This window comes from Grampus griseus, assembly GCF_964374135.1.
Source record: "Grampus griseus genome assembly, chromosome: 15".
NCBI lineage: Eukaryota > Metazoa > Chordata > Mammalia > Artiodactyla > Delphinidae > Grampus > Grampus griseus.
The window spans coordinates 20640507-20668417 of record NC_139009.1 but is presented as its reverse complement, the minus strand read 5'-3'; the positions used below and the strand labels follow the sequence as shown (position 1 = coordinate 20668417).

General features: G+C 49.6%; 3 protein-coding genes across 4 annotated transcripts; 2 read left to right on the top strand and 1 right to left on the bottom strand.

Moving 5' to 3' along the window:
- Window positions 1–1230: 1230 nt before the first annotated feature.
- PREB (prolactin regulatory element binding) lies at window positions 1231–5003 on the top strand. 2 transcript variants are annotated; one of them, XM_082672679.1, is made up of 9 exons: window positions 1231–1549; window positions 2096–2288; window positions 2479–2696; window positions 2886–2966; window positions 3066–3190; window positions 3388–3561; window positions 3688–3760; window positions 3953–4112; window positions 4288–5001. In XM_082672679.1, exons 1-9 carry the CDS (start codon window positions 1415–1417, stop codon window positions 4380–4382), a joined length of 1254 nt encoding a protein of 417 aa, XP_082528805.1. In that variant the 5' UTR covers window positions 1231–1414; the 3' UTR covers window positions 4383–5001. The 2 variants fall into 2 exon arrangements, with proteins under 2 accessions (XP_082528805.1, XP_082528806.1); XM_082672680.1 differs by lacking the exon at window positions 3953–4112 and having other exon boundaries at window positions 4288–5003.
- Window positions 5004–5008: 5 nt separating this feature from the next.
- ABHD1 (abhydrolase domain containing 1) lies at window positions 5009–15878 on the bottom strand (the record flags this gene model as incomplete). Its single annotated transcript, XM_082672732.1, is given in 14 exon segments — window positions 5009–5262; window positions 5385–5526; window positions 5626–5674; window positions 6185–6349; window positions 6351–6356; window positions 6491–6603; window positions 6757–6802; window positions 7012–7042; window positions 7045–7060; window positions 7064–7135; window positions 7138–7192; window positions 7541–7701; window positions 11642–11808; window positions 15455–15878. Coding segments are annotated over 14 exon segments (1659 nt in total). The 3' UTR covers window positions 5009–5050.
- CGREF1 (cell growth regulator with EF-hand domain 1) lies at window positions 15635–27208 on the top strand. Its single transcript, XM_082672827.1, has 6 exons — window positions 15635–15727; window positions 24832–24925; window positions 26003–26068; window positions 26158–26228; window positions 26368–26492; window positions 26689–27208. Exons 2-6 carry the CDS (start codon window positions 24843–24845, stop codon window positions 27133–27135), a joined length of 792 nt encoding a protein of 263 aa, XP_082528953.1. The 5' UTR covers window positions 15635–15727; window positions 24832–24842; the 3' UTR covers window positions 27136–27208.
- The last annotated feature ends 703 nt before the right edge of the window (window positions 27209–27911 follow it).

Sequence of the window (27911 nt, the reverse complement as noted above, 5' to 3'; positions counted from 1 at the left end):
TCAGGTCTGTAGGCCCTCAATCACCAAACTCCATGTGCTGGTCAGGGTCTCAGACTCAGGCACCAAAACAGGCCACTGTCTCCCTGAAGCCCAGACATTCCTCTGCCTCAAAGAGGCCTGCCTCTCCAGAGCCCATTCTCCGAAAGTCACCACTCTAGAGCCACGGAGGCTCCCTGGAGCACCTCCTCCGAACCCCACCATCCCTGCCCGGCCCCAGATCTCAGGGGGCCCCCGAGACACTCTGAAGGGCTGGCTGGCTGGAGGTCAGCTATGTTCTCCAGCCCTGAACCCTGGGAGCCCCTTGTGGAGTCTGCTTTCTCCTGGCTGAAGAGGACCAAGGGCACCCGAGGCCCCACTCAGCCTTCGGGGTATCCAATAAAGCCTGACCCTGCAAAACTTGTGTTTGTGTCTTGCTGAGCAGATCCTGTGGGTGGCTGTACCTTCAGGGTGACCAGAACCCAACAAGGGGTGGAGGAGAGTCAAAGGAAACAGAATGACCAAGGAGAGTGAGTGCCATATATCTGAGGAGGGCAAGGGACCCATAAGCCCTGAGCACCTGAGACGTGCAGAGGGCTCTGCCAGGCCCTTCACCCATTTAATTCGATTTGTTGGGACAGGTAATGGCATCCCCAGAGACGAAGCCACTGGGCCCCTTCCTCTGGCTGCACCTTAGATTAAAAGGACTCATGCTGACAAGGCCAGGGGAGCAGCAGGACATGTCTCCTTGCAGGCAAGGGCAAGCCTAGCGTTCACTGCAGAGAAACACGGGGTCCTCACGTTGGAGATCAGAAATCCAAGGGCCCCCTCAGGAGGGTGGGGTGCGAGGCAGACCTTGGATAAATCACTTCTTCTCTTGGGTAAACGTAAAGGCTGCGCTCGACGAGTCTGCGTATCACTCCTGAAGTGTGGACAGTCCTGATCCACGGATTTCTTTATTAAAGGCTTATTAACCTCCCTTAACCTTTATTGGCACACCCCGTCCCCACCCCCCACCCACCCCGCTACTGCAGATCAAGACATTTCCTTGAAGCTGGTGCGCGCCCCCAAAGCCCCGCAAAAAGATGGCGGAGTCTGCCTTCACAAGCGGGCGGAGACCGGCATCCTGGAGCTGGGGCTCCGCCTGCCCGCGGCCGGCTAGTGCTGACGCGTATTGGCGGCTCTGCGCCTGCGTGAGGAGTGCGGGCTCGGTGCGCCTGCGCCTTGCGCGTCTGCGAGACCGGGTTAGGCGGCCCGCGGCAGCGATAGGGAGGCTTGTGTGTAGTTACAGTTTCTGCAACCCGGCGGCTGTGAGAGGGGTCTGGAGTCCTCCCGGCGGCGACCGGACCAAAGTCAACAGCGACCGTAGCAGCAGTCGAAGGCCGGGCGGCATGTCCCCGGTGCCTCGGCGCAGACAGTGAAGCGCTGGGCGAGCGGGATGGGTCGGCGCCGGGCGCCAGAGCTGTACCGGGCCCCGTTCCCGTTGTACGCGCTTCAGGTCGACCCCAGCGCTGGGCTGCTCATCGCTGCGGGCGGAGGAGGCGCCGCCAAGACCGGCATAAAGAACGGCGTGGTGAGTACAGTGCCCCTGGGGCCGGGTCGCGCCACGGGCTGAGGGCGATTCTGGGAGGGTCTGGGGGCGGGCCGCACCCCTGCTTCGGACCCGGCCCCTCCCGGGTGGGAACCCCGGCATGCCGGGCGTCCCGGCGCGAATTTCAATCGAGAACTCACCGGTCAGTTGAGAGGCTCCTAAGGTAAAGTGAAAACTGCACACGGCGCTACCTAGGCACGAACGCTTCAGTTCGACCTCAGGATTAGCACCAGGGGTCTTATCCTGGCTTTTTCCAGGGGGACCACATAGACTTGTCTGCCAGACTAATAGCAGCGGCGAGTGAAATAGAAGCTAGGGTTTCTTCACTCTTCTGAGCGTCATCACATTGTCCTGCAAACTAGAGCCTTGCTTGCTGTACAGATTCGTGAGGCTCAAAAAAGAAAAAGATTGCAAAAAGTCTTTTAAACTAGAAAGTGTAGTTAGCAAAGGGGTAGGGCATCAGACTATAGAATGTAAGTTTGCCCTTGAGGTGCTCTCTGAACCTCACCCTGGTTCCCTCTCCCACAGCACTTTCTGCAACTGGAGCAGATTAATGGGCGCCTTAGCGCCTCCTTACTACACTCCCATGACACAGAGACACGGGCCACCATGAACTTGGCGCTGGCTGGTAACATCCTTGCAGCGGGGCAGGATGCCCACTGTCAGCTCCTGCGCTTCCAGATCCATCAGCAGAAGAGCAAAAACAAGGCAGGGAAGGCAGGTGAGAGCCCCCTTTCTAGGTTTGGGAGGAGGGTTAAATAAGTAAGATCTCTCTCATCTTGGTCTCTGATGAAGTGGGGCTGGAAGTGGGGTTATGGTAGCAGGCGAGAAGTTCGATGTTCACCACTAGAGAGGGGGCCAGTACTACTTACTTGAGAAACCTGGAACCTGGCAGGCTGTTTGTGTTGCAGGTTCCAAGGAGCAGGGGCCTCGACAAAGGAAAGGGGCTGCCCCAGCAGAGAAGTCTGGAGCTGAAACCCACCAGGAGGAGATAGAATTCAGCGTAGAGAATTTGCAGGCGGTGCAGACAGACTTCAGCACTGATCCCCTGCAGAAAGTTGTATGCTTCAACCATGATAGTACCCTGCTTGCCACTGGAGGGACGGATGGCTACGTTCGTGTCTGGAAGGTGTGGTTTTGGGAGGTTAGAGGATGAGTGTCAGTAGCAGCAAGGCCAGAATTGTGAGAAACTGAACATGGGTTCTGGGGAACTTGTGAGTGAAGCCTGCACTGAGCGGCCATTAGTAGAGAAGAGGGGTGAGTATCATTGCGCTCTTGCCGGGTACCTAGGCTAACTGTGGTGGTGGTTTGGCTGCAGGTACCCACCTTGGAGAAAGTTCTGGAGTTCAGAGCCCACGAAGGGGAGATTGAGGACCTGGCTTTGGGGCCTGATGGCAAGGTGAGGAGTTGAGAGGGCGGAGAAAGTAGGTGATTATGCTGCTTGCCCAGTAAGTGGATCCCCTAACCGTCCATCCTTGGAATCTTGATTCCTGACTAGTTGGTAACTGTGGGCTGGGACCTTAAGGCCTCCGTGTGGCAGAAGGATCAGCTGGTGACACAGCTGCACTGGCAAGAGAACGGACCCACCTTTTCTAACACGCCTTACCGCTACCAGGCCTGCAGGTGTGGAGACCCCAGAGGGTGGCTGAAGGAGGCACAGCCTAGATGTGGGGGAGTGGGAGGAGACTGGGGGGAAGCTGGGGAGGGTCGGAGCCCTGTCGGGTGTTACCCTAGGCCTCACCAGGGTGCAGGAGGGCACACACCTCTGAGGAGGGTTGGGCGGGCCCCAGGAGCTGAACAGCTTCTCGCCCGGCCCCCAGGTTTGGGCAGGTTCCAGACCAGCCTGCTGGGCTGCGACTCTTCACGGTGCAGATTCCCCACAAGCGTCTGCGCCAGCCCCCGCCCTGCTACCTCACGGCCTGGGATGGCTCCACGTTCTTGCCCCTTCGGACCAAGTCCTGTGGCCATGAAGTCATCTCCTGCCTTAGCGTCAGGTGTGAGACAGTGGTGGCTTGGCTGGGTATGGGGGGACCAGGGGGAGCTCAGGGAGACGTGAGTCCCTGAGGACTGTTGTTGCGGCACAGACTCCAGGACAGTGAGCATTTTATTGTTTGTTGCAGTGAATCGGGCACCTTCCTAGGCCTGGGCACGGTCACTGGCTCTGTTGCCATCTACATAGCTTTCTCTCTCCAGGTAATGAGTGGAGGTGGGCACAGCCCTGAGGGCTTTTGGGGTGGGGATTCTAGGCCTGCTTCTGCACTGAGTGTGCAGGAAGGAGTCTGGCCCAGCCTGTAGCGGGAAAGTCTTCTGGGGGCAGAGGCCGTGTTTTCCGGAAGGAATGTTCCCAGTTGGGCCTTCCCTCACTAGTTTTCCTCCTGTCCCCAGCGCCTGTACTACATGAAGGAGGCCCATGGCATCGTGGTGACGGATGTGGCCTTTCTACCTGAGAAGGGTCGTGGTCCAGAGCTCCTTGGGTCCCAGGAAACTGCTCTGTTTTCTGTGGCTGTTGATAGCCGTTGCCAGCTACACCTGCTGCCCTCACGACGTGAGTCACTGGGGTGGGTGCAGTGGGGGAACCACCCCAGCTTTCGCTGTAGCGAAAACTTGCCTCCTGGAGAATGGGATACTTATCTGTAGCCACTACCCCCTTCTTGAATGGTTCTGTTCTCTGGGCTGTGATGCTCCTTTGCCTCCTGACTCCTTCCCTTCCCCCCTTGCAGGGAGTGTTCCTATATGGCTGCTGCTGCTGCTGTGTGTCGGGCTTATCGTTGTGACCATCCTGCTGCTCCAGAGGGCCTTTCCAGCTTTTCTTTAGCCTCCCTGCTCCCAGGGAGCCAGGGGCCTGGACACTGCCACCTTCTAGACCAGTGTGGGCCTACCACTGCTCGCTCCATCTGGGTCCACAGCTGAGGTTGCCTCTGATGAGACTAATGGGCAACGCCTGCCCTTTCCAGTGAAAGCTTGGCTGTGGCCCTGTGTGACACTGAGTCCTGGGAGCCTTGCATTCGTCATCTGTGGATCCGCCCAGGACAGTGGTGTCTGAAGGCCAGGCCACACCACCTGTCTCCTTCCCTCTGCCTACCAGAGGCTCCATAGTTGAGCTTGTCCTTTCTCCAGAAATATGTGAAGATGCCCAAGAACCTGGAGGCACTGCTCTCCTTCCTGCAGAAACAGTCGTTTTCTTCTCCTCCCCTGACAGCCTCGTGGCCAGTTGCTCTTCACATGAGCTCCTGGCATTTGCTGGGAAAAGCACTGGCCTGGGACTTGGTATTAGAGAAGGAAGGGGCGAAAGGAAGAACCAGGCAGTCATCTTGGGGTTCAGCTGGGTTGCTCCAAGCCAGCCAGGCCAAATATGCAGTAAATTCCTGGACGGTCTACCCTAGCCTTGAGAAAAGGGAAAATGAACTTCAGCGCGTTAGGCAGGAAAAGTTGATATTTAATAAACAAGCGAAGCCTGAACTGAGGCTCCAGATGGTACTCTTGTCAGCTTTTGCCTCCCTCAGGAGGAGTGGGTGCCCTGAGGCTGAGCAGCTCTGCTGGGTGCTGGAAGATGGCTTTGGCATACGGATGCATGAGGCGGCTCACGTAGCAGTGCTGCCAGGGAAGCAGTCCTTCCGGGAAGCCGATGTGGCCACCCCGAGCTGTGACGAGCAGTGCAACGTGGGGAGAATGTTGGGCAGCCTGTAGGGGAAGGGCTAGGAGGCGTTGGAGAGGAGGTCAGGAGCCCTGGCCTCTGCTGAGAGCCCAGGCTCTTTCCGCTTGCACTGCATGGCCCATTTCCCCCGGGGCCTGAAGCGTCCAGATCCCAGGTGCTCGCTGTGGACCGGGGAGAAGGGGACAGGGAGCTGGATGGCATCTGCCTTGGTTCTTGGGCTTGCTGCTCGGTAATAGGCAGCACAGTCTTGATGTCCGAAGACCACAGTTGTGTAGCGCTCATCAAAGTGGTGGATTGTGTGGGCCTGCAGGTGGTGGCGGGTGGGATAGGCTAGGATGAGGAAAGGGAATAAGGTGTTGGAAGAACAGTTTTGGGCCGAGAGGGGAGAGTTGAAACACTCTACCTGTAGCACAAAGTCTACATTCACCACCTTTTCCATCACCTTTCTGTTTCTGCAAAAGAACACATAGGGTGGGACTTCCCTGGTGGCACAGTGGTTAAGAATCCACCTGCCAATGCAGGGGACACGGGTTCGACCCCCTGGTCCAGGAAGATCCCACAGGCCGTGGAGCAACTAAGCCCACGTGCCACAACTACTGAGCCTGTGCTCTAGAGCCTGTGAGCCACAACTACTGAAGCCCACATGCTCTAGAGCCTGTGCTCCGCAATGAGAGAAGCCACTTCAACGAAGCCCGTGCACCACAACAAAGAATAGTACCCGCTCGCCGCAACTAGAGAAAGCCTGCGCGCAGCAATGAAGACCCAACGCAGCCAAAAAGAAAAATTAAAAAAAAAGAACACATAGGGCTTTGGCTCTACTCCTGGACCTGACCCAGAGCCAGCCTCTGTCCTGTCTCACGAGTGAGAAAATCAGATAGGGAACTGACCCGAGCACTGGGAGAACCTGGCATGTCTGCCATCCTACCCTGTCTGCTTCCCTTTTCCACTTGTCAAGACCCTACCGGTTCCCAGCTCGGCAGAGCCCAGCAGTGAGGTGCTGACTGAAGAGCAGTGAGTTCAGTGGGGTCTCCAGGGAGCAGGTGGTCTCAGAGGTATCCCAGCATGCAGGTAGAGTCAGTGCTGCCACCAACCCCGCAGCCCGTCCCATTCGAGCCAGGTGGTTCAGCTAATATCCTGCAGGATTGGCCCAGGGGCCATGAAAGAAGGGTTTGTATTGGTGAGTTGGAACAGGAGAACGGGAGAGAACATGGAGGAGGAAAGAGAAAAAGGAAGACTGGGCCTTTGGGTTAAGTGCAGGCAGCCTTGACCCTCTGAGAGAGATGCCCACAGCCAGCAGTGGAGCTTGGAAGTAGCGGCTCTTTATGTGGTTCACGACTGTCTCCAGATCTTCAGTGTTGCTGGCACAGAGGGCCCTGTAGGTCTGAGGCAAACCGGATCACTGGGTAGGGAAGGAGGCCCTGACCAGAAGGCAGAAAAGTGAAAGGACTCAAGAAATGGAAGACAGGTAGGTTGGGGCCCAGGGTCTCTGAAGGGAGCGGGGTGAAGGGCCACTACGAGGAAGGAGGGTACTCGCCAGCAGTTCTTCCCCACGGCAGCCCCGGTTATTAAATACGATAGCCCTGGGGCACACACAGGTACATGTTAGGCAGACCCTCCGTAAGGGCTCCTCCCCTTTTGGTAGGTTTCAGAAAGGCCTCCGTCAAAAGGTGCCCTTCATATGGTACCTCCTCCCCATAGCAGGGTCTGAATTGACCCTCCCCCGACCCCCAGCACACAATTCTAAGTTATCAGACACCACCCAATTCTGCTGGGCTGTGTCCATCCTTACCTATAGCCATCCTCCAAAGCTTGGTCAACTAGTGCAAGATATATGTCTCCTAACTACTGCCCGTGATACCAAGAAGCAGCAATAACAATGGCTGGGTGGTAGGGTCAGGATATTGACTGCTGTTAGGCTGCTGGCCCAGTCTAGGAGGAGCTGTCCGCTATCCGGGGTTTCGAGAACTTCCCTGTGGTTTTGGAGAAAAGGGCACAGAAAGATACTATTAGGAACTCCATGTACTTCGAAAGATTTTACGCCCTCTCCCTCCCCAAACAACTCCCACAAGTTACCAGCATCATTTGAGGGCATGCATTATGCAAAACATTAAGACTGTAACGAGGTATAATGGGACATAAAAGATTTGAGTATTACCTCATGGTTGTGCAATTACATAGCCTTTCCATATAGCCACTCTGGTTACCCTTAGCACACTGAGGTAGATGGGTCAAAGGTTACCCCCATTTTAAAAGAGGTACACGAGTAGGATTCCCCTGTACTTGCAGCTTCGTGTTCACCCCCATCTGTCCCTTCTTACCTTGAGTAAGGGGCTACAGGCGGAGACTGCAGTAAGACTCTGAAGATGGTTTGTAGCCGCCCCTCAAAACACCAGAGCGTAGGGTAGAAAGTCTCCACAGTGACTGGACAGTGTCGCTCCAGGAAGGCCAGAAACTGGGACCCAGTCACCAGTTGTGGCCTCTAGTCACACAACACAATGTGCCTCACTCCCCTGATTTTTGCACCAAGCCAGTGAGGTACCTGATACTGGAGTGACCCCTTTCCAGAGGCCAGCCTGCAGGGCACTGCTTTGGGCGTGAGAAATCTAGCATACCTCAGTCTGGAATGGTCAAGTCACCTCTGTTAAGATAGTCCCACTAGGGCCCCAACTCCAGTCCTAGAGTGTCACCTCTCCAGAATTGCCCCTGAACCGACTTCCACACTCAACCTATCCATGCCCCAAACCCATTTTGGAGAGAGTAGGTAATATAAGTTGCCCAGCTGATCTGCAGGAAAGGTTGGGATCCTGGACAGAGGCTGAAGAAATGCAGCACCATTTAATCTGTGACTTTTGCCTTTTGAATTGTCTACACTTCTGCCAGTTGAATTATCCACACTCTCGTCTCAAAACTAGCTCCGGTCACGCTGGCTCCTTCTGATTTTAGCATTCCATTGTTGCATATTCCCATTCCCTGTTGCATGTGCTCGCTGCTGAAGGGCTTCTTTGTACCGCACCACCTCATTTTCTTACCTAACAGCCCCTGCTGTTAGACCATGCTCTAAAGGAGGAATAGTCCCAATGGGAACAGATTTTCTCTTTCTTCATGCCAGCCAGGAGGAAGGTAACAGGGATAGGATGGTGGGCCAGATGAGGTCATTGGGCACTTAGCCCTATCTTTCAACCTCTCTGCTTGGTTCTCTGGATACGCATCAGGTGAATGAGAGGGCCCAGCCACAGAGAAGGCTTATGAAGGGGGAGTATGCTGTACAAAGACAGAAGGCCTCAGACTCAAGAAATAGAAATTGCATTTCTGTTGCAGGCCTAAAGGGACCCAAGGACCAATTCCTATTTCTTCTTGCAGTCAAAAGGGGCTACGTAAATTATGAACTAGAGAGGCCAGGTTGGTACTGTGACTGTTGTGACTCGTACCCTGGGCCTTAAGCCCTGGAATAATAACACCTGTGATTCATTGTATGCTATTTGCTGGCACTAGGCTAAACCCAACCTTATTATAAGAAACTATGACAGGTTAAGTTGTTTGCCCAAAGTCACACAGCTAGCAAAAGGCAAAGTGGAATAATAATTATGATATTAGGCAAAATATTCTCTGACATAAATTCTACCAATATTTTCTTAGGTCAGCCTCCCAAGGCAATAGAAATAAAAATAAACAAATAGGACCTAATCAAGATTACATCTGCTTTTGCAGGTCAAGCTTTTTCTAATCAAGCTTTTGCACAGCAAAGGAAACCATAAAATGAAAAGTCAACCTACAGAATGGGAGAAAATATTTGCAAACAATGAGACCAACAAGGGCTTAATTTCTAAAATATACAAACAGTTCATACAACTCAACAACAACAAAAATAAACAACCCAATCGAAAAATGGGCAGAAAAAAAAAAAGAAAAAAAATGGGCAGAAGACCTAAATAGACATTTCTCCAAAGAAGAAATATAAATGGCTAATAGGCACATGAAACGATGCTCAATGACTCTAATAGCAAAATGCAAATCAAAACTACAGTGAGGTAACAACCCACACCAGTCCGAATGGCCATCATTAAAAACTCTACGAATAACAAATGCTGGAGAGGATATGGAGAAAAGGGAACTCTCCTACACTGTTGGTGGGAATGTAAGTTGGTACAGCCATTATGGAGAACAGTATGGGGGTTCCTCAGAAAACTAAAAATAGAATTACCATATGATCCAGCAATCCATACAAAATATATCCATACAAAATTCTAATTCAAAAAGATACGTGCACCCCTATGTTCATAGCAGCACTATTCATAATAGCCAAGACATGGAAACAACCTAAATGTCCATTGACAGATGAATGGATAAAGAAGATGTGGTACATATATACAATGGGCTACTACTCAGCCGTTAAACCCCCCCACACACACACACACATTTGCAGCAACATGGATGCAACTAGATATTACCATACTAAGTGAAGTCAGAAAAAGACAAATACCATATGATATCACTTATACGTGGAATCTAAAATATAACACAAACAAACCTATCTACGAAACAGAAACAGACTCGGACATAGAGGACAGACTTGTGGTTGCCAAGGGGGAGGGGGTTGGGGGAGGGATGGACTGGGAGGCTGGGGTTAACAGTTGTAAACTTTTATATACAGGATGGATAAACAACAAGGACCTACTGTATAGCACAGAGAACTATATTCAATATCCTATGATAAACCATAATGGAAAAGAATATTTAAAAAGATTGTATATAAATTGTGTAACTGAATCACTTTGCTGTACAGCAGAAATTAACACAACATTGTAAGTCAACTATACTTCTATTAAAAAGTGTAAAAAATAATTATGATATTACCACCAATACTAGTAAGATTTGTTGCGTGCTCCTTATGTGCCAGGTATTGTGCTAAGCATTTTACATGATTATATCCTATAACCTTCACAATAGCTCTTTGAGATAGGTACTGTGATCCCCCTGTGGGAACGTGTTTGAATATTGAGTAAGTTGTCAAAGCTCACAAAATGTGCCAAAGCTAGGTAGCAGTGGAGCTGGGATTGAAACTAAGAGTTTGTGCTCTTAGTCACTTTACTATAATACCTCCTAGTTGCCAAGATTTTGAGTTATCAGTTTATTAAATCCTTGGTCAAACAGCTCAGTTGTGTAGAACAAGGTGCCAATAAATCACAGGTTTGATGTATGTGGGTTAGTTTCATTTTAATTCTAGTGAAGTGTTTCTTGACTTATCCCTGAGAATTAATTAGTTAAATGCCATTAGTCACTGTGGATGAATCAATTCCAATCCATTACCATGCTGGACAATCCAAACTGCATGTCCTCAGAGTGTCCAGAATGACACTTTCTCTGCATTTAAACCAGTATTTGGAAATCAAAGAAGGATTTGGAGTATAAAGTGGCAGAGGTCTCTGACTTCTCTGTGGCTGGTTGTAAGCAAAGGAAAATGTTTAGTTCAGGACAGCTCTGTTCTGAAATGACTGACTTTCCAAATCAGGCATATAAGGTAAAGTTTATAGGGTATTGTGAGGTTTGGGTTTTTAAAATTGTTTTACTAAGGCAAATGTATTCTGTAAACAATACATAGGATGTATAAAGCTCTGAAAATACAGAAAAGTTGAGGTAACATTAAATTTCCCTATAGATCATTTTAAAGGGCTTGAATCAATAGGTTTCTTGTTAGACTCAGCTACTTAGAACCGAGTTTAATGAAAATTAAAAGATTTAGATTTTTGTGGCTATGTAAATTACATAAATTTCAGTGAGAATAAAATTTCCAAGTTCATCAAAATCATCCTCTTCGGATTTTTCCATTGCACTCTACATGGAGAGCCTAGAACTTAAAACAGGGCTGAATCAGCAAGGACAGTTAGGGTTATCCATTAGTCCTGAGCTAGGCGGGGAACCTCTGCCAGTCCTTAAGACAAGCAAGGTCCTACTAAGCTGATGGGATGATGGTGGGAGTTAGCCACCACACCACCAACTGGTTCCTTCATTCAGAGCAGCTAATGAGAAGCTCATCTAGACTGCCTAAAAAGAAAAAGATAGTGTGCGTATCTCCCTGACAGCTCAGGATGCCTTCCACCCCGCTTTTCTGCAAGTGTCTGTCCACATCATCGGCAGCAGCACCCCTCCGATGACTGAAAGGCCCAGCTGGCATGGGGAGTACGCGGGATGCAGAGAATCCAGGCAGGCAAAGAACCGACTCTCCGTTAGGTGATAGTAGCAAAGCTGAGCCTGGCTGGAGCGCGGGGCCGGAGTGGTGGTGGGGCTGTGGCGTCAAATTTCACCTGGGCCAGGAGACCCCACCCAGCCAGCCTCCACAAAGGGCTCGAGCCCCGGCTGGAAGCTGCCCTCAGACTCGATTTACCTACACCCGCCGGAGAGAGCGCTGGACCCGCACCCACCGGGGCCACCCATGCCCAGTAGTAGCCCAAGTAGAGGGCACCGCCTAGTCCCAAAAGCAGAGAGAATGATTCTGTCCAGGTGTCATCTTGGGGGCCCAGGGAGGAGCTCAGCCTCTCGCGTTGCTGAGTCTCCACTCCCAAGTTCTTGACCGGCTCTGACACCTGAGCTTCGATTAGTGGGCCCGCAGGTGCGCGCTGGGCCCCGCCCGTTACACGCCATTGGACAGCCTGTGCGGGTTCCGCCCGCACTGCCCGGCGATTCGGGGACCCAGGCCCCGCCCACCGCCCGTGCTCCCGGCGGCGGGCGTGGCGAGGGCGATGCTAGGGCGGTGCTAGGACGTCGAGCGGGTGTGTGTACCGCGCCTGGGCGGTCTGCGCGGAGCTGACCCCAGTGTCTTGCGAACGGCCTCTACGGCTCCTGCCTCCGCTTCGCGATCACCGGCCCTGCGGCCTCTCGTAAGGACTAGCGGCCTTCCCCGCAGCCGCCATCTTGAGAGGCAGCTCCAGCTCCGTCTTCCTCAAACCCTGCCCCGGAGCGGCGAGTCTGACAGCCTGGCCAGAGCCCCCCAGCCTCTCAGTCAGTCACACACAGGGCACAGCCACTGACGTGGTCACACCACTCCACTCCCGTAGTGTTCAGTCACTGACAGTGGCCCTCACACACTGGACACGATCATTCACACCGACACGCCACAGTGTCACGTAGTCAAGTTTCAGCTACTTGAGTGAGTGCCATTCCGCAGAGAGTCACACACACATGGGTTAAAGCCACTCGTCCAGTGTCACTCTACGCTGCCTCATACAATCCCTGTCACAAGTACAATAGATACTTACTCATCACCCACTGTGTACCAGGCACTTGGGATGCTGTTCCTGTCTTCATTGGGATATGGAAACAAGTAAGTAATCTACTAGAGCAATGACTCAGCCTTGACTGAAGATTGGAATTATCTGTGAGTTTCTAAAACTAGCGGCGCCCAGGCCCTGCCCGCTGTTATGGTTGGTCTAGAGAGGAGCCTAAGTATTAATAACAACTTTAAATCTCTCTGGAAGACTCAAATGTGTAATCAGGGTTGAACCCCTGCAACAGAGCATGGTGGTAGATAAGGGAAGTACTAGCTGCAGTGGGAGCCCCGGGGAGGGTGCCCAGACTCCATGGATCAGAGAAAGCACACCCAGATATTAAATGACAATACATTTAAGGCGAAATCAAAAAATAAGTAGTAGTTTCCAAGACAAGGTGGAGGAGGGGAGAGAGTAATTGTTCCAGGAGAGGGGAGAGCACAAGCAAAAGCCTGGATGTGAGAGACTTCTTAAAGGAACCAAAAGAAATTTGGTGTTGCTGGAGCATGTGAGATGGTCAGGAATCAGGTTGTGGGCAGCTGCATAAAGGATGTTAGGCTTTATCCTAAGGGTGGAGGAAAGCCATCAGAGTTTTAAGAAGGGGTGGGCGACATGATCAGAGTTATATTTCAGAAGAATCATTCAGGCTACTTTGAGAATGGATTGGAGGGGGATGAAAAGCAGGCTAATTAGGAGGCTGTTAACGGAAATTTGGCGTGGACCAGGGCTGCCTGGACTGGGGGAAGGCTCAGGAGAGGAGTGAAGATCTTTAAGATAGGAGGCAGAACTGATAGGACTTGGTAGTAGGTTGGAGGTGGGGGAAGAAGGAGGAATCATGGACGACCCCGTTTTCTGACTGCATAGATTCAGGGATGCATGGTGGTAACATTGGGATAGAGAAGCGGGGGGAGGGGAAGTTTTGAGGAGGAAGATGATGCATTCTGATTCAGACACGTCTGGGGTGCTGGTAGGTGTTCTAATTGTGTTTTCTTAGATTCTGAATTTGTCTCTTTGGCATCCATTAATCACAGGACCAAACTAACAGCCAAAGTTGTTCACGTCTCCCCTGCAATCCAGAGGCCATACTCTGAACCACTTCCTTTATCCAACTCTCACACACCAAACCAATATTTTCCCTTTCCTAGATAAACCCAGGACCAGGGACCAGTCAACTAGCGACAGCCCCTATGCCCCAAAGCTCTCTGAAGTTATTAAAACTAGCCAACCCTAAACTGTTTAACCTGCCTCGTCTTGCTTTTCTAGTTTAATAAAAGCTGTGGCCTCTGCCTTCCCCTTGCTCCTTTCTGCCTTCTGACCTACACTGGTGCTTCCCTCTGTGGTCCTGTGTGGTGAGCTGTGCCTCTTCTTCCTGAGGGAACTGTAACATTAAACTCTTCTTTCAGTGGCATTGACCTCTCTGTGTTGTCACTCAGTCACCTTTAAAAATTAAGATCCGGCACAAATCAGTAGGCTGTTCAGTTCCTGAAGTGGCCTGGGGCTCAGAGATTGGAATTTGAGATATGGTAGTTATCAGCATTTAGATGATATATTAGCTTGCAGGGTTGCCATAACAAAGTGCTGCAAACTGGTTGTCCTGAACAACAGAAATTTATGGTTTCACAGTTCTGGAAACTGGAAGTCCAAGATCAAGGTGTCAGCAGGATTGGTACCATCTGAGAGCAGTGAGGAAGAACTTGTTCCGTACATCTCTTCTAGCTTCTGGTGGTTTGCTGAAAATCTTCAGCATTCCTTGGTATGTAGAAGCTTCACTCCAATCTCTGCCGCATCTTCACATGCTGTTCTCCGTGTGTGTGTGTGTGTGTGTGTGTGTGTGTGTGTGTGTCCAAATTCCCCTTTTTATATGAACACCAGTCATATCGGATTAGGTTCTACGCCAGTATGACCTCATCTTCACTAATTATATCTGCAACTACCCTATTTCCAAATAAAGTCACATTCTGAGGTATTGGGGGGTTAGGACTTCAACATATGAATTTTTGAGGGACACAGTTCAACCCATAAGAGATAGTGATGGAAGCTACGTGAATGGAAGAACACATGAGCAGATGGGGCATGAGGAGAGAGCCCAGAGGAACTCCGACACAGGAAGAAACTAAGAAAAAATGACTAAAGAAAGAGGAATGGTATTGCCGAAACCAATGATACCATGACCCAAGGAGGTAGTGTCCAGCAGTATCCACCTGCCCACCACAGGAAGGAGGACAGGGTGACTTTGATGAGAGTCAGTTTGTTGTTGTGGATGGATGCTGATGGGAAGGAGCTGATGGGGAGGGAGAAGTTGAAGATTCCAGAGAGATAAGAAGTCATGCACTCAAAGAACTAAGTCTTTGAGCCAGTGGGTGAGGAAGTAGTCTGAAGCCTGGGTGGAGGAACTGGCTGCTCTGAGAAGACTGGTGACACTGCGTTTTGACCACAAAGCTATAGCCACACACTGCAACGCTGTGCTGGCAAACGGCTGCCACTGTCACCCTTAAGCTGATACTTTCCCAGTCCCCCCTCCCCCACCATGGCTCAGATGGAGCCACTTCTCAGTGATGTGCAGTCACAGTCACACAGTGATACCTTCACCGGAAACCGACAGTCACGGGTGTCACTTGAGCATCACAACTCAGGAGGAGTTCAGCCAGATACCCTAACAGACACACCACTCACATCCTGTACGGTCACACACCCGGACAGTCCCGCATTGGCCATACTCTCTCAAGTGCTGCCATACTGGATACACAGCCACACGAAACACCCCCTACCGTGTCACAGGTCTCTCATCCACGCAGCCACATACACCAGTCACAATCACAGGCTAACAGTAAGTCACATTCTATCTTGTCACACACATCTGGGTCCCAGCAGGGAGTGAGCGCCCAGTTAAACGTGCTTCTCGTTACGCACCAGCTTCATCGTCTGTCTCTTTGCCTCTCTCTCTCTAGTTGTCTGTACGCACACACTCACGCACACGCTCTCCCTCGCCCGGTGCGGGCCGCAGAGGGCCGGGGTCTGCGGGCCAGGCGCGGCGAGGCGGAGACCCAGGCCACGGCGCTGGCGCTCCGGACTCTGCCCGGGCCAGGGCGGCGGCCGCAGCCGGGAGGGCTACGTGGAGCAGCCACGTGGAGCGGCCCGGGGGAGGGCCGGGCGGCGGGAGCCGAGGTGCGGCGGCCGCGGCGGCGCACAGCCTCGAGCGACGACCCAGCCGGACCCGGCCAGAGCCGCGCCGCGCCGCCGCAGGTGGGTGCGATCCCCGCCCGGGGCTGGCGGGCTGGGGGCCGGGGACCCCGCCGCGGGCAGCCGGGAATACTGGGCGCCGCGGGGCGGGACCGCGGGCAGGGGCGGTCTCCTGGCCTCCAGGTCGGAGGCTGAAGGCGCAGTCCCTCCGCATCCCCTGCGGCTCGGACGCCGCCGGAGCGCTGGCTCTCGCCTGTGGGCGCCTCTCCGAGGTTACCCCTGAGAGGACGTAGAGGGAGGGCCTAGAAAGCAAGGCCTGAGCTCCCTCGCTGTGATGAGGGGGGTTCACAGTCCCCCAAGGGCTTTTCCCTCCGGTGTCTCATTCGTTGCTCTTGACAGTCCCGGGGGGAGGGGAGGCTGGCAGGAGTTTCATCCTCATTTGACAGCGGAGGAAAAGGGGGACCGGGGAGGGGCCGAGGTTATCTCCCAGCTAGAAGTGGCAGGGGGAGCCCAGCTCTCAGGTGTGGGACCCATTTGGCTGTATAGCCAGTGCCTCTTCTCTTGCGCCGGGGGGTGGGAGGTGCTGGGAGTCACAGGCGGCCCTGGAGAGATAAGTTAAGGGAGAGGATTGAGCTCAGAATTACTTCTGACAGTTCGAATTAGGCAGAAATGGAATGCGTGCCCTGTGGGTGGTAGGCTCCTGTCCTGGAAAGTCCAGTGGAGGCTGATGGCCACTGACAGGCATGCTGTGCAAGCAGCTTTGCACTGGATGGGAAGTCAAGCAAGAGAAAAGGCCCCGCCACATCCTAGAGTCTCTGAAATACTCAGAGAGCATCTACTCACTGCCATGCACTCAACCTACATTATTCCACTGCATCCTCCCCAAGCCCCTACAAGATAGATACCACTATCCTCATTTTTTAAAGTGAAGATCCCAGAGCTCAGAGACACGGAGACACCTGCTGAGATCACACTGTTAGTACTGTGAGAGGCTGGATCTGATCAGAGGTCTAACTGCAAGGCCAGGCTTTCCTCCCATGCACTGGTGCAAAGACTTGAAGAAATCAGAGGCTAGAAGATCATTGTGAGTAAGTGTGTGTGTGTGTGTGTGAGTGTGATGTGAATAACTTTATTGAATTATATCACAACTCTAGCGATTGTGGTGGCTTTTCTGTGGTCATTAGGGTAAATTATGTTTATGCACGTTATAGAAAATGATGAACGTTTTTATTTGACAGGCCGTTGTTCAATAGCTGCTCTATTTCTGTTGCTTATAAAAGCTTTTGTAAATACTGTAGTGAGAAATGTGAAAGTGTGAAGCAATCACATTACACCAACCTCATTACACATTACTTGAGGTGCCTTAGCCTGACTTCCTTTAAATAATAGAGGTGAGTTACCTGTACTAAAAGTGCCATGTTTGGAAGCATGACTTAGGAGAATATTACTGAGATGACACTAAAAGTTCACATGCAATTATTTGTTTCTGAAGTGGACTGAAACCAGAGTGCTAGGGTTGTCAGGAGAGCGCAGGATGTTCCAGGTAAAGGGTGGGACAGCTTGGGCAAAAGCACTGCAAAGTGAAAATGAAAAGTATTTCACAGACTCCAGTAACCCCTCTGTCTGAAGCAGAGCGTTAGTATAGTGGAGCACTGGAAGATGAGTCTAAAATGGTAACTTGATATCTGATTGTAGAAGGCCTTAAATGTCCAGGTGAAGACTCTGGACTGTAATAGAAATAGGGAGCCATTGAAGGTTTTGGAGCAGTGGAGTTCCAGCAAAGGAAGAGTACTCTACGTATGGAGGGTTCTTTAAATCGAAAAGATAGCAGAGGCAGGGACAAGAATAAGAGACTCCTTGTGCAATGAGTAATTCATTATCCACTTAGTATTCACTGTAACTCTGTGACGTAAGAACTATTATTATCTCCATTATGCAGATAAGTTTAGTGAGGGTAATTAACCTACCCGAGGTCACGGGGACAGTCTGTGGTGGAGCTGGGATTTGAACCTAGGTCTGGCTGGTTCCATAGCTCTGTCCTCTGTCCACTGCACATGCTGAATAGTTGCACACATGGGACATAGGACCAAGAGGAGGAGAGTAAGAGTAATTCATGTGGGCAGGTTCAGGACCAGGTCTTACTTTTCAGGGCTCAGTGCAAAAATAAGATTAAGAATTTCAAGACAGAGACAGCAGAGCATTAGACTAAGCCCAGGGCCCTTTTGAGAGCAGGGCCCTGTGTGACTGCCAAGAAGGCAGTTCCAATCATTATGACAACTTGACAAATCACCTCAAAACTCAGTGGCTGAAAACAATAACATTGACTTTGCCTATGAGAGTACATTCTGGGTAGGGCAGAGAAGGCAAGCTCAATTCTGCTCCATCAGTGTTGGCTGGGGCAGCTCGAAGGCTGGGGCTTGGAATGATCTACAGGTTTGCTCTCTCACCTGCCTGGCCCTTGGGTGGGGAAGCGAGCAGCTGGAGGCTAGAGCAACTGGGGCTCCTCAAGCATCCCTGTCCCTATGTGCTCTCTCCACATGGTCTTTTCAGCGTGGCAGACTTCTTCCTTGGCGGTTCAGAGCTCCAGAGAAGCATATCTGCATGTCAAGAGAGGGAGAGAGAGAACCAGAAACAGGCATAAACCGTGTTGCCTTTTATGACTCAGACTTGGAGGTCCCATGGTGTCATTTCTGCTATTTGTTTGAAGTGAGTCGCTGAGTCCAGATCATATACAAGGAAAGGCAAATTTAACTCCAGCTACTTCCCACAAGAAAGAATTGGTAGATGTTTTTCAAACCAGCACAGTTGGCCTAATGAGTGACTGGATTAGTGGGATCCGATAGGTGTTTCCCCTCTATCCCTGAACTGCTACCACCAGAGTCATTCTTTGTTGTTTCCAAATGTCCTCTTTTAAAAGGCAACTCCTAGTGATGATAACACATTACGTCTGGATAATAGGTTTTGACAGCTCTGAGGGATTTAAATTACTCCTGTGCCTCCTGTTAGCCTAGGTCCTGGCAGTTAACAGATGGGAGGAGAAAGCAATTGGAGGGTATCCAGGTGGGAAGACCAGGATGGTGTGAAGCTACCACAGAGCAATCCAGAAAAGCTTCTGGAAGGAAGATGCCTTATCGTATAACCAGGCACTGCGCTTTACACGTCTTGTCTCATTTAATCCTCACCACACCCCAAGAGGTGCTCTCATCAACCTCATGTTAACAGACAGAGGTTCTGAAACACAGGAGGCACACAGCTAGTGAGCTGCAGAGCCTGGATTTGAATTTAGGCAGCCAGAGATTAGGGCCCATACCCTTAAACTTTGGGCTATGCCACCTACTCCTTAGCAATTCTGTGTTTCTCTGTTTTTCTCTTCATCATTGCTCTAACATTTGTATCATTTCCTACTTACATAAATATGTAAACTTTAAGGAGGAAAAATAATAGGTAATTTTACCTAATATTATCATCTTACTTATAAAATAGTGCCTCACATATAGTAGGTGCCCAATAAATATTGAAGAAATGAGTACCATTAGCCCTACTCTATAAACTTATATTTACACTTGCCTTCCCTACAAAGGCTTGCCTTCCTGGTCCTTGTCACTCAAGGTCTTGACTTCGACTGGTACTTCCCATGTTGTCCTCTGTGGCATCCAGTCCTGGGTCTATATCTTCTGGCCTTCTCCTTTTGGCCTCTTCTGGCCAGCTGGCCCTCTCAGTCATTTCGTGCCCCTCCTTCCACCTTAGAGCCTGGAGCCCTCAGACCCCTCTCTTTAAACCAGCAGCATGCTGGATACCAAGAACTGGGTGAGGCAGCCCTCCTGTCCACTTGCCTAGACCCTCTCTAAGCCATTGCTTCCTAACCGCCAAGAACACTGTGGGCAGGCCTTCTCTCTAATCCTCACGGGTTAGGCACATAACTCTGCCATTCTTGGATTTCCACTCAGTCTCCGTGGGGTCTCTACGGAGATTTCTGTCTCCAGGCCTCTGCTGGGGGTGGGGGTGGTGAACTCCACCCTGCTGAAAATCCAAATAGCCTTGAACCCTGTTCCCTCCAGTCCTCCATCACTTGTCTTCTTGAACTTGATTCATAGTGTCTTTCATAATACAGAAGTTTAAACTTTTGATATGCTCAAATCTGTCAATTTTTTCCTTTAAAACATGAATTTGAAATATTTATCATTTAAAAAAATATTAATTTACTTATTTTGGCTGCGCTGGGTCTTAACTGCGGCATGCGGGATCTTCGTTGTGGCATGCGGGATCTTTAGTTGCAACATTCAGGAATCTTTTAGTTGCAGCATGCGGTCTCCTTAGTTGCGGCATGCGGACTCCTAGTTAAGGCATGCATGCAGAATCTAGTTCCCCGACCAGGGATCGAACCTAGGCCCCCTGCATTGGGAGCTTAGAGTCTTACCCATTGGACCACCAGGGAAGTCCCATGAAATATTTATCATTTTTAATGGCTCTGTCACATAATAGGATTTGCTTAATCATTGCCTAAATGTTACAGGTGTTAACAGTTCTTTGACTAATATTAATAGCACAGCTATAAATATCCTTATAATTTCTTTTCTGTTTGTGTTTTTCCTTACGTAATCCCCAGGATGATATTGTTGGGTAGGGGTTTTACGGCAGTTAATACACATTTGCAGATTACTCTCCAGAAATAGTTCACGTCTATAGTTCCTCAAACAATATAGGTTAATACTCACTGATTCAATTTCTTCAGTGGTTTTAGGACTATTAAAATTTACTATTTATTTTGATGTCAGTTTTACTATTAAGTTTTTCTGGGAAAATGGCTATATCTGCCAAGTTTGCAAATTTCTTCTATTCCTGTAATTATGTCCCCTTTTAATTCCTAATATTGTTTATTTGTGCCTTTTCTCTTTGTTCTTAATGAAAATTGTCAGGGGTTTTGTAGTTCATTAGTTCTTTTAAAGAAACACTGTAGTTTGACTTTATTGCTGCTCTCTATTATATTTTAAATTTCTTCTTTTATTATTCATTTCTTTTAGTTTCTTTAAGTTTATTCTTTTACTAGCTTCTTGAGTTGGAAGCTTAACTCATTAACTTTTGGCCTTTCTTCTAATATAAGTTTTTAAGTCAACCCAATTCTCCTATACATACATATATATATATATATATATGTATGTATATATATGTGTGTATATATATGTGTGTATATATATGTGTATGTATATATATGTGTATATATATGTGTGTATATATATGTGTGTATATATATGTGTATATATATATATTCCCCCCACCCCTGCACCACACACCTTGTGGGATCTTTTTTTTAAAAAAAAATGTTTTATCTTTTCTCTCTTTTTTAAAAAAAATTTATTTATTATTTATTTTTGACTGCATTGGGTTTTCATTGTTGCGTGTGGGCTTTCTCTAGTTGCGGCGAGTGGGGGCTACTCTTTGTTGTGGTGTGAGGGCTTCTCATTGCGGTGGCTTCTCCTGTTGCGGAGCATGGGCTCTAGGCTCGTGGGCTTCAGTAGTTACAGCACACGGGCTCAGTAGTTGTGGCATGTGGGCTCACTAGTTGCAGTGTGTGGGCTCAGCAGTTGTGGCTCACAGGCTCTAGAGCTCAGGCTTAGTAGTTGTGATGCACGGGCTTAGTTGCTCCACAGCATGTGGGATCTTCCCGGACCAGGGCTCTCACCCATGTGCCCTGCATTGGCAGGCGGATTCTTAACCACTGCGCCACCAGGGAAGTCCCGGCTTGTGGGATCTTAGTTCCCTGACCAGGGATTGAACCTGGGCCCTGGGCAGTGAAAGCGCCGAGTTCTAACGTCTTGACCACCAGGGAATTCCCCAACCCACTTCCCCTTTAATACTGCTTTAGCTACATACCTTGTTTTGATGTATGTTTTCCCAGTATTATACAATCCTCAGTATTCAACAATTTCCATTATGATATCCTTCTTTGACCCATATGTAAGTGTGCCTTTTAAATTTTTTATATAAATGAGATTTTTCATCATTTTTGTTATTGATTCCTAATACAATTGCATTTAGTCATGTAACAGTGTGAGACTGATTCTTTAATATTTGCTGAGCCATACTCTTTGGCCTATTGCTTGTCAGTTTTTATAAATATTCCACATGTGTTGAGAAGAAAATGTATTTGCTAAGTGACTGGAGTTGGGTTCTCTATTTGTTCATTAGCTCAGGCTTAGAAAATATTTTATTCAATCGTCTACATTCTTACTAATTTTTAGTCTGCTTAATCTTTCAAATACTGTATGAGGTATGTCAAATTCTCCCACCATAATGGCAGATTCGATTTTCCTGATTGTGTTTATGCCAGTTTTTTTTTAAGAATTTATTTGTTTTAGAATAGTTTTAGGTTCACAGCAAAATTGAGAGGTTTCCCGTATACGTCCTGCCCCACACATGCACAGCCTCATCCATTATCAACGTGCCCCACCAGAGGGGTAGAGGATGAACTGATGAACCTATACTGACACATCGTAATCATCCAAAGTCCATAGTTTACCTTAGGGTTCACTCTTGGTGTTGTTTGGGTTTGAACAAATCTATAATGACACGTATCTATCATTATAATATCATATAGAGTATTTTCACTGCCCTGAAAATCCTCTGTGCTTCACCTATTCATCCCTTTCACGCCAGTCCCTGGCAACCACTGATCTTTTTACTGTCTCCATAGTTTTGCTTTTTCCAGAATGTCATACAATTGGAATCATACAGTGTGTAGCCTTTCCAGATCGGCTTCTTTCCCTTAGTAATATGCATTTAAGATTCTTCCGTGTCTTTTCATGGCTGAATAGTTCATTCCTTTTTAGCACTGAATAATATTCTTTGTCTGGAGGTACCACAATTTCTTTATCCATACACCTATCGAAGGGTATCTTGGTTGCTTCCAAATTTCGGCAATTGTGAATTAAGCTGCTATAAACATCTGCGTGCAGATTTTTGTGTGGACATGAGTTTTCTGCTCCTTTGGGTAAATACCAAGGAGTTTAATTGGTGGATTGTATGGTAAGAACATGTTTAGTCTGGAATGAAATCACCTAAGTGTCTTCTAAAGCGACTGTACCATTTTGCACTCCCACCATCAATGAATGAGAGTTCCTGCTGCTCAACATCCTTGGCAGCACTTGGTATTGTCAATGTTCTGGATTTTTGGTCATTCTAACAGGTGATAGTGTTATGCCAGTTTTCGTTTTAGGTGTTTTGAGGCTATGTTATTAGGTACATACAGGTTCAGAATCATTATATCTTCCTAGGGGATTAAACTTTTGTGCATTTTGTCATGATACTTTTTTATCTATAATAATGCTTTTCACCTTAAATTCTATTTATTCTAATGTCAATAAAACTCTGCCAGCTTTCTTTCCTCTAGTATTGCTTTATATATCCTTCTTCCACCGTTTTGTTTTCTGTGACTTTACTTTTTAGGTTAATCTCTTGAAAATTGCATGTAACTTGTATGTTGTTTTATGTACCTTTTGATAATCTCTATTTCTTAACTGATGAGTTTATACAATTTATGTTTATTACAATTTATGAGTTTATACAATTTATGTTTATACAATTTATGATATACTTGGATTCTTTTTTTTTTTTTTTGTGGTACGTGGGCCTCTCACTGTTGTGTCCTCTCCCGTTGCGGAGCACAGACTCTGGATGCGCAGGCTCAGTGGCCATGGCTCACGGGCCTAGCTGCTCTGTGGCATGTGAGATCTTCCCGGACAGGGCCACGAACCCGTGTCCCCTGCATTGGCAGGCGGACTCTCAACCACTGCGCCACCAGGGAAGCCCTACTTGGGTCTATTTTTACCATCTTATTTTATGCTTTCTATTTGTCTTCCTTTTAAATTATTTTTTAGGTTCTTTTTTTCCCCTATTATCTCCTCCATGATGCTTTTTTTTTTTTTTTTTTTTTTGGTTGCGGCAGGTCTTAGTCTACAAACTATGTAGACTCACTATATCTGTTGGGGCCCACGTATGTCTAGAAAAACAGAGACAGTTTCTATGACTCTCAGGAGCTTCACCTTCTTGTGGACTTCCATGTTGTGCTGCTTCTTCCTCAAGGCAGCTCTATTTGCACAGCTACACATGTATCCACCTGTTGGCCAGTTGCCCACTGCCTCTAGGAAGAGCTCTTAGGAAGCTGATGTTCCCCCTGCAGTGGTCCTGAACCTTATCAGGGTCATGGAACTCTTTGAGAATCTGCTGAAAGCGACACAGCTTTCTCCAGGAAAATTCAATGCCAGCCAAAGTGTAGGGTACCATTTCAGAGGGTTCCTGATCCTCTGCTCTAGACCATCAAGCACCTCATGATTTGTCTTCCTAAAGATGAGTTTGAGGTCTCAGCCTCAGCTCTGGAGGTCTTCTGCTTCCTCGGAAACTCACGATCATGTACACACTCCTGGGACTAACTGGAAAGCTTCATGCTCTGCACATTGATAGACACTCTGTTGGACTATCTTCATTTAATCAAGTGATGTGCTGCCAATGGGCCTGCACAATGTAGGTCTAAAGGAAGGTTTTTGTTTTTTTCCTTTCTATTGGGATCTGGTTTTCCTGTGTTTAATAAATAGCAATTCTTGGGACCACTGTTGGATTGACCCTGATTTGTTGTGTTTTCAAGCCCTACCTGAGTGTAGACCTATTTCAAGGAGTCTAGTCTCTTTTGATTTGTTCTTCAGTGAGTTTTTACACAAATACAAATACAGATACAAACCAACAATCTGTTTCCCTCCCTGTTTAAGGCTTGGTCTTTTTGTGACTCTGTGCACTTCTAATTTGGCCTTTTTCTCCTCCTCTCTGAACTAGTTTCCACTCGTAAAATGAGTGGACTGAACTACATCATATGTGCTTAAACTGCACTTCTCCAAGCACCTGGGGGACTGGCAGGGCAAGAGTGGGATAGTCCTGCCCGCAGCACAGCTTCCCCCAGCACAAGTCTGCGTTATGCACTTTACATGCTGGATCCGGAATAAGGTTTACTTTGAGCAAAGTTCCTGATGTCCGTGTGTGGCTCCTCCCTGCACAGGAGTCCTGTCACCTGGGTGGCAGGTAGAGGCAGGGAGAGAGGCGTTCCTGTCTAACCCACCAATTCCCCCTCTGTGGCAGACACTGCTTCCCTCTGATTCCCTAACCCCGTTTCCTACTTCCAGCTACAGGAAGGATGTTACCTGTGACGATGAGAACGTCAGTGCTGCTGCTGCTACTGCCCCTGAGTCAGGCTGTTCCCAAACACGGCACCACAAGGTAACGCGATTCAGAGGGCAGGGCTGTGGGCTGGGAGCAGGGGGGCCTCTGGAGAATCAGAGGTATGCTGTGGGCCCCTCTGGGAGGCGGAAGACTGGGTGTACGCTCCCTGACTTCTGTATCATCCCCACCACCTCAGCTTCTGCCTTGTGCCTGTTAGAGTGCCCTCTGCAAAGTGGGCATCGACACGTTTGCTGGACTCACTTGGAAACCGGGAGCTCATTTCCAATGAGATGTGAGGCTATAAGCTTGGGAAGGGGCTACAGTCCTCTTATCAAGACCTTATAGTGGAAGCTCCAAAGAAATAGAGATCATTAGCATATCACTTCTATTTTATTTGAATATCTTTCTTGAGGTTTTGTGTCTTAATATTATGCCGTGGGTATGCTGGGTGGGGTCGGGGGACGGATACAGCCACAGCAGCAAGGGCCGGCAGCAGCGACAAAAGTTGCTGTAGCAGCTCCTGCCAGCTCTCTGGCATCACACATCTGGACTGACTGGGGCCAACAGGGATCCCTGTCCAGAACTGCGAGCAAATTTTGAGCTTTAAAGACTGACAAAAAGCCCCTGAGCAGATCGAAACTACAAAACCAACATATATGCCCTCAACTTGGGGTAAAAAAGAGTCCACTTTGTGTCATGGAGCAAATCGGGTCTGTATAAAACTGGGCAGTGCCACCAGGCTCAGCCAGAGACCTGTCCCCCGCCTCCCAGCATCACAGAGGAAGGGCTGCCGTGATGCGTGTTGTCCTGCCGCCCACTGTGGTGGTTTCTCGGGTCTCCAACTTGTGTCTGCTAGGTGCGGCTTCCTCTGGCCTCCACCAAACCAGATGTTTTATTGGGATTTTCACTTACCATCTAAGCTAGGAATCTGCAAAGGCAGAGTCTGGGGAGTAAGTTTCTGCTTCTGAGGAGGCCAGAATGGCCTCCTCCCCACAAGGTTTTTGGGGACCTGGAGAAGCAGCTCCCTTTGGGTCTGGGGGGAGAACTCTACCAGGAGCTTGGGGATGGAAGGCTGTGAGGCTGGGCCCTCAGAGGAGGCCCTTTGCGAGGCCGGTGCTTCCCTCCCTCCTCCAGGCTGGACCCTGAAGTGCAGCATCCACCTCTACCCAACCCCTTCCAGCCAGGCCAGGAGCAACTTCAGTGAGTAGGCTGGGGTGGGGGGCACCCGAGGGCCAGGCCTGGGGCTGCAGACTGGCCTCTCGTGGACTGATTTTCCGCTTTTCTGCAAGACTTCTGCAGAGCTACCTAAAGGGACTAGAGAGGATGGAAGAGGAGCCGGAGCACATGAGCCGGGAGCAGGGTGAGGGGCTGGGCCGATGGGGCCCGTGGACGGGAGGCCCAGGGCAGCCAGAGCTGGGACTGACCTCAGGCCATCCCGCGACTCCTGCCTGATCCACCTGTCCCCTGATGCGTCTTCTGATCCAGCCTCTCTTCCTTAGTTCTCCTCTACCTCTTTGCTCTCCATGACTACGACCAGAGTGGACAGCTGGATGGCCTGGAGCTGTTGTCCATGTTGACAGCAACTCTGGCCCCTGGAGCTTCCGACTCTCTCACCACCAACCCGGTAAGTCCTGCTGGATGGGGGCCCTTCTCCCAGAAGAAGACCCAGCTCCCTGGGGCTTTGGTTTTTTTCATCATGACTCTTTTGGTGAATCCCCTGTGAAAGGAGGGCTCAAAGCCTGCGTGGCAGGGATGCAGGGGGGTGTTGGGAGGGTCAGGATTCCTGGGAGCATCTCCAGTCACTATAGACCCTTCCACAGGTGATCCTGGTAGTGGATGAGGTGCTGGAGACCCAGGACCTGGATGGGGATGGGCTCATGACCCCTGCAGAGCTCGTCAACTTCCCCGGAGAGGCCCCGAGGCACACAGATCTCAAAGAGCCCCCAGAGCCACAGGATGTTGGGAGGCGGCCTCTGTTGGCTAAAAGCCCGTCAAGACAAGAAGCACATGAAGCCCCAGGTCCCAGAGAAGAAGCTGGGGGACAGGTGGAGGCCAGAAGGGAGTCCTTGGAACCTGTACAGGAGGCTGGGGGACAGGCAGAGGCTGCAAGAGAAGCCCCAGGCCCTGGAGGGGAGGTTGGGGGACAGGTAGAAGCCAGGGACACTGGAGAGAGAGCAGAAGAGCTTCCAAGGGAAACACTGGAGTCTAAGAAAACCCCAAATGAGCTTGAGGTTCATGCTGTTCAGCTGGAGAATGATGAGATATAAACCTTGAGGATACAGGTTTGCACACCTACAAGTCTCAGTGCCAGAACATATGCCCCAAAGGGTAGGGTGTGTGTGTTAGGATGACGACCACCTCTGTGCCCCCTTCCTGGCCCCAGTAGGTGGCAGGTCTTTCTGTGCAGTTCAGGGAGACCCTAAGTTGAAGGGCAGATTTAGGGCCCAGAAAACCAATAAAGAACCAAATGAACCCATCCCTCTGGGCCATCGATCCACTGGTCCAGCCTGCCCTGACCTCAGGCTGCAGAGGGTCGGGACTGGGCAGTCCTCTTGGGAGTGCAGGAATTCAGTTTACCCAGTGTTCCCAGATGGTGCTGAGACACAGCAGAGTACAGCACTAGGCCACAGCCAGCTGCAGACAACCCGGGGAAGGGAGCTCAGCCTTTCCCTGGGGCCTAACCACTAGAACGCCCTCCTGCAGTTCAGGGTAGATCTTCTCCATCATCCTGTATCTGCTCCCCACCCCTGAAAATATTAATAATTACCATTTATTGAGAACCTAGTACACACTGGGCATCACGCTGGTCATATTACATATTGTGATTTTATCCTCATGATAATTCTATGACCAGGCAGAATTAGCACCATTTGACAGATGAGGAAATTGGGGAAGATGGAGTTCAGTAATGTACTCATGGTCCCATAGCTAAGTAAGTGGCAGATTTGAATTCAGGCCTGTCTGAGCCTAAAGCCCATACCTTTTATCACATTCTACGGCCTCACCCCCCTGCCCCAACTCCCATGTGGAAATTCACCAATTC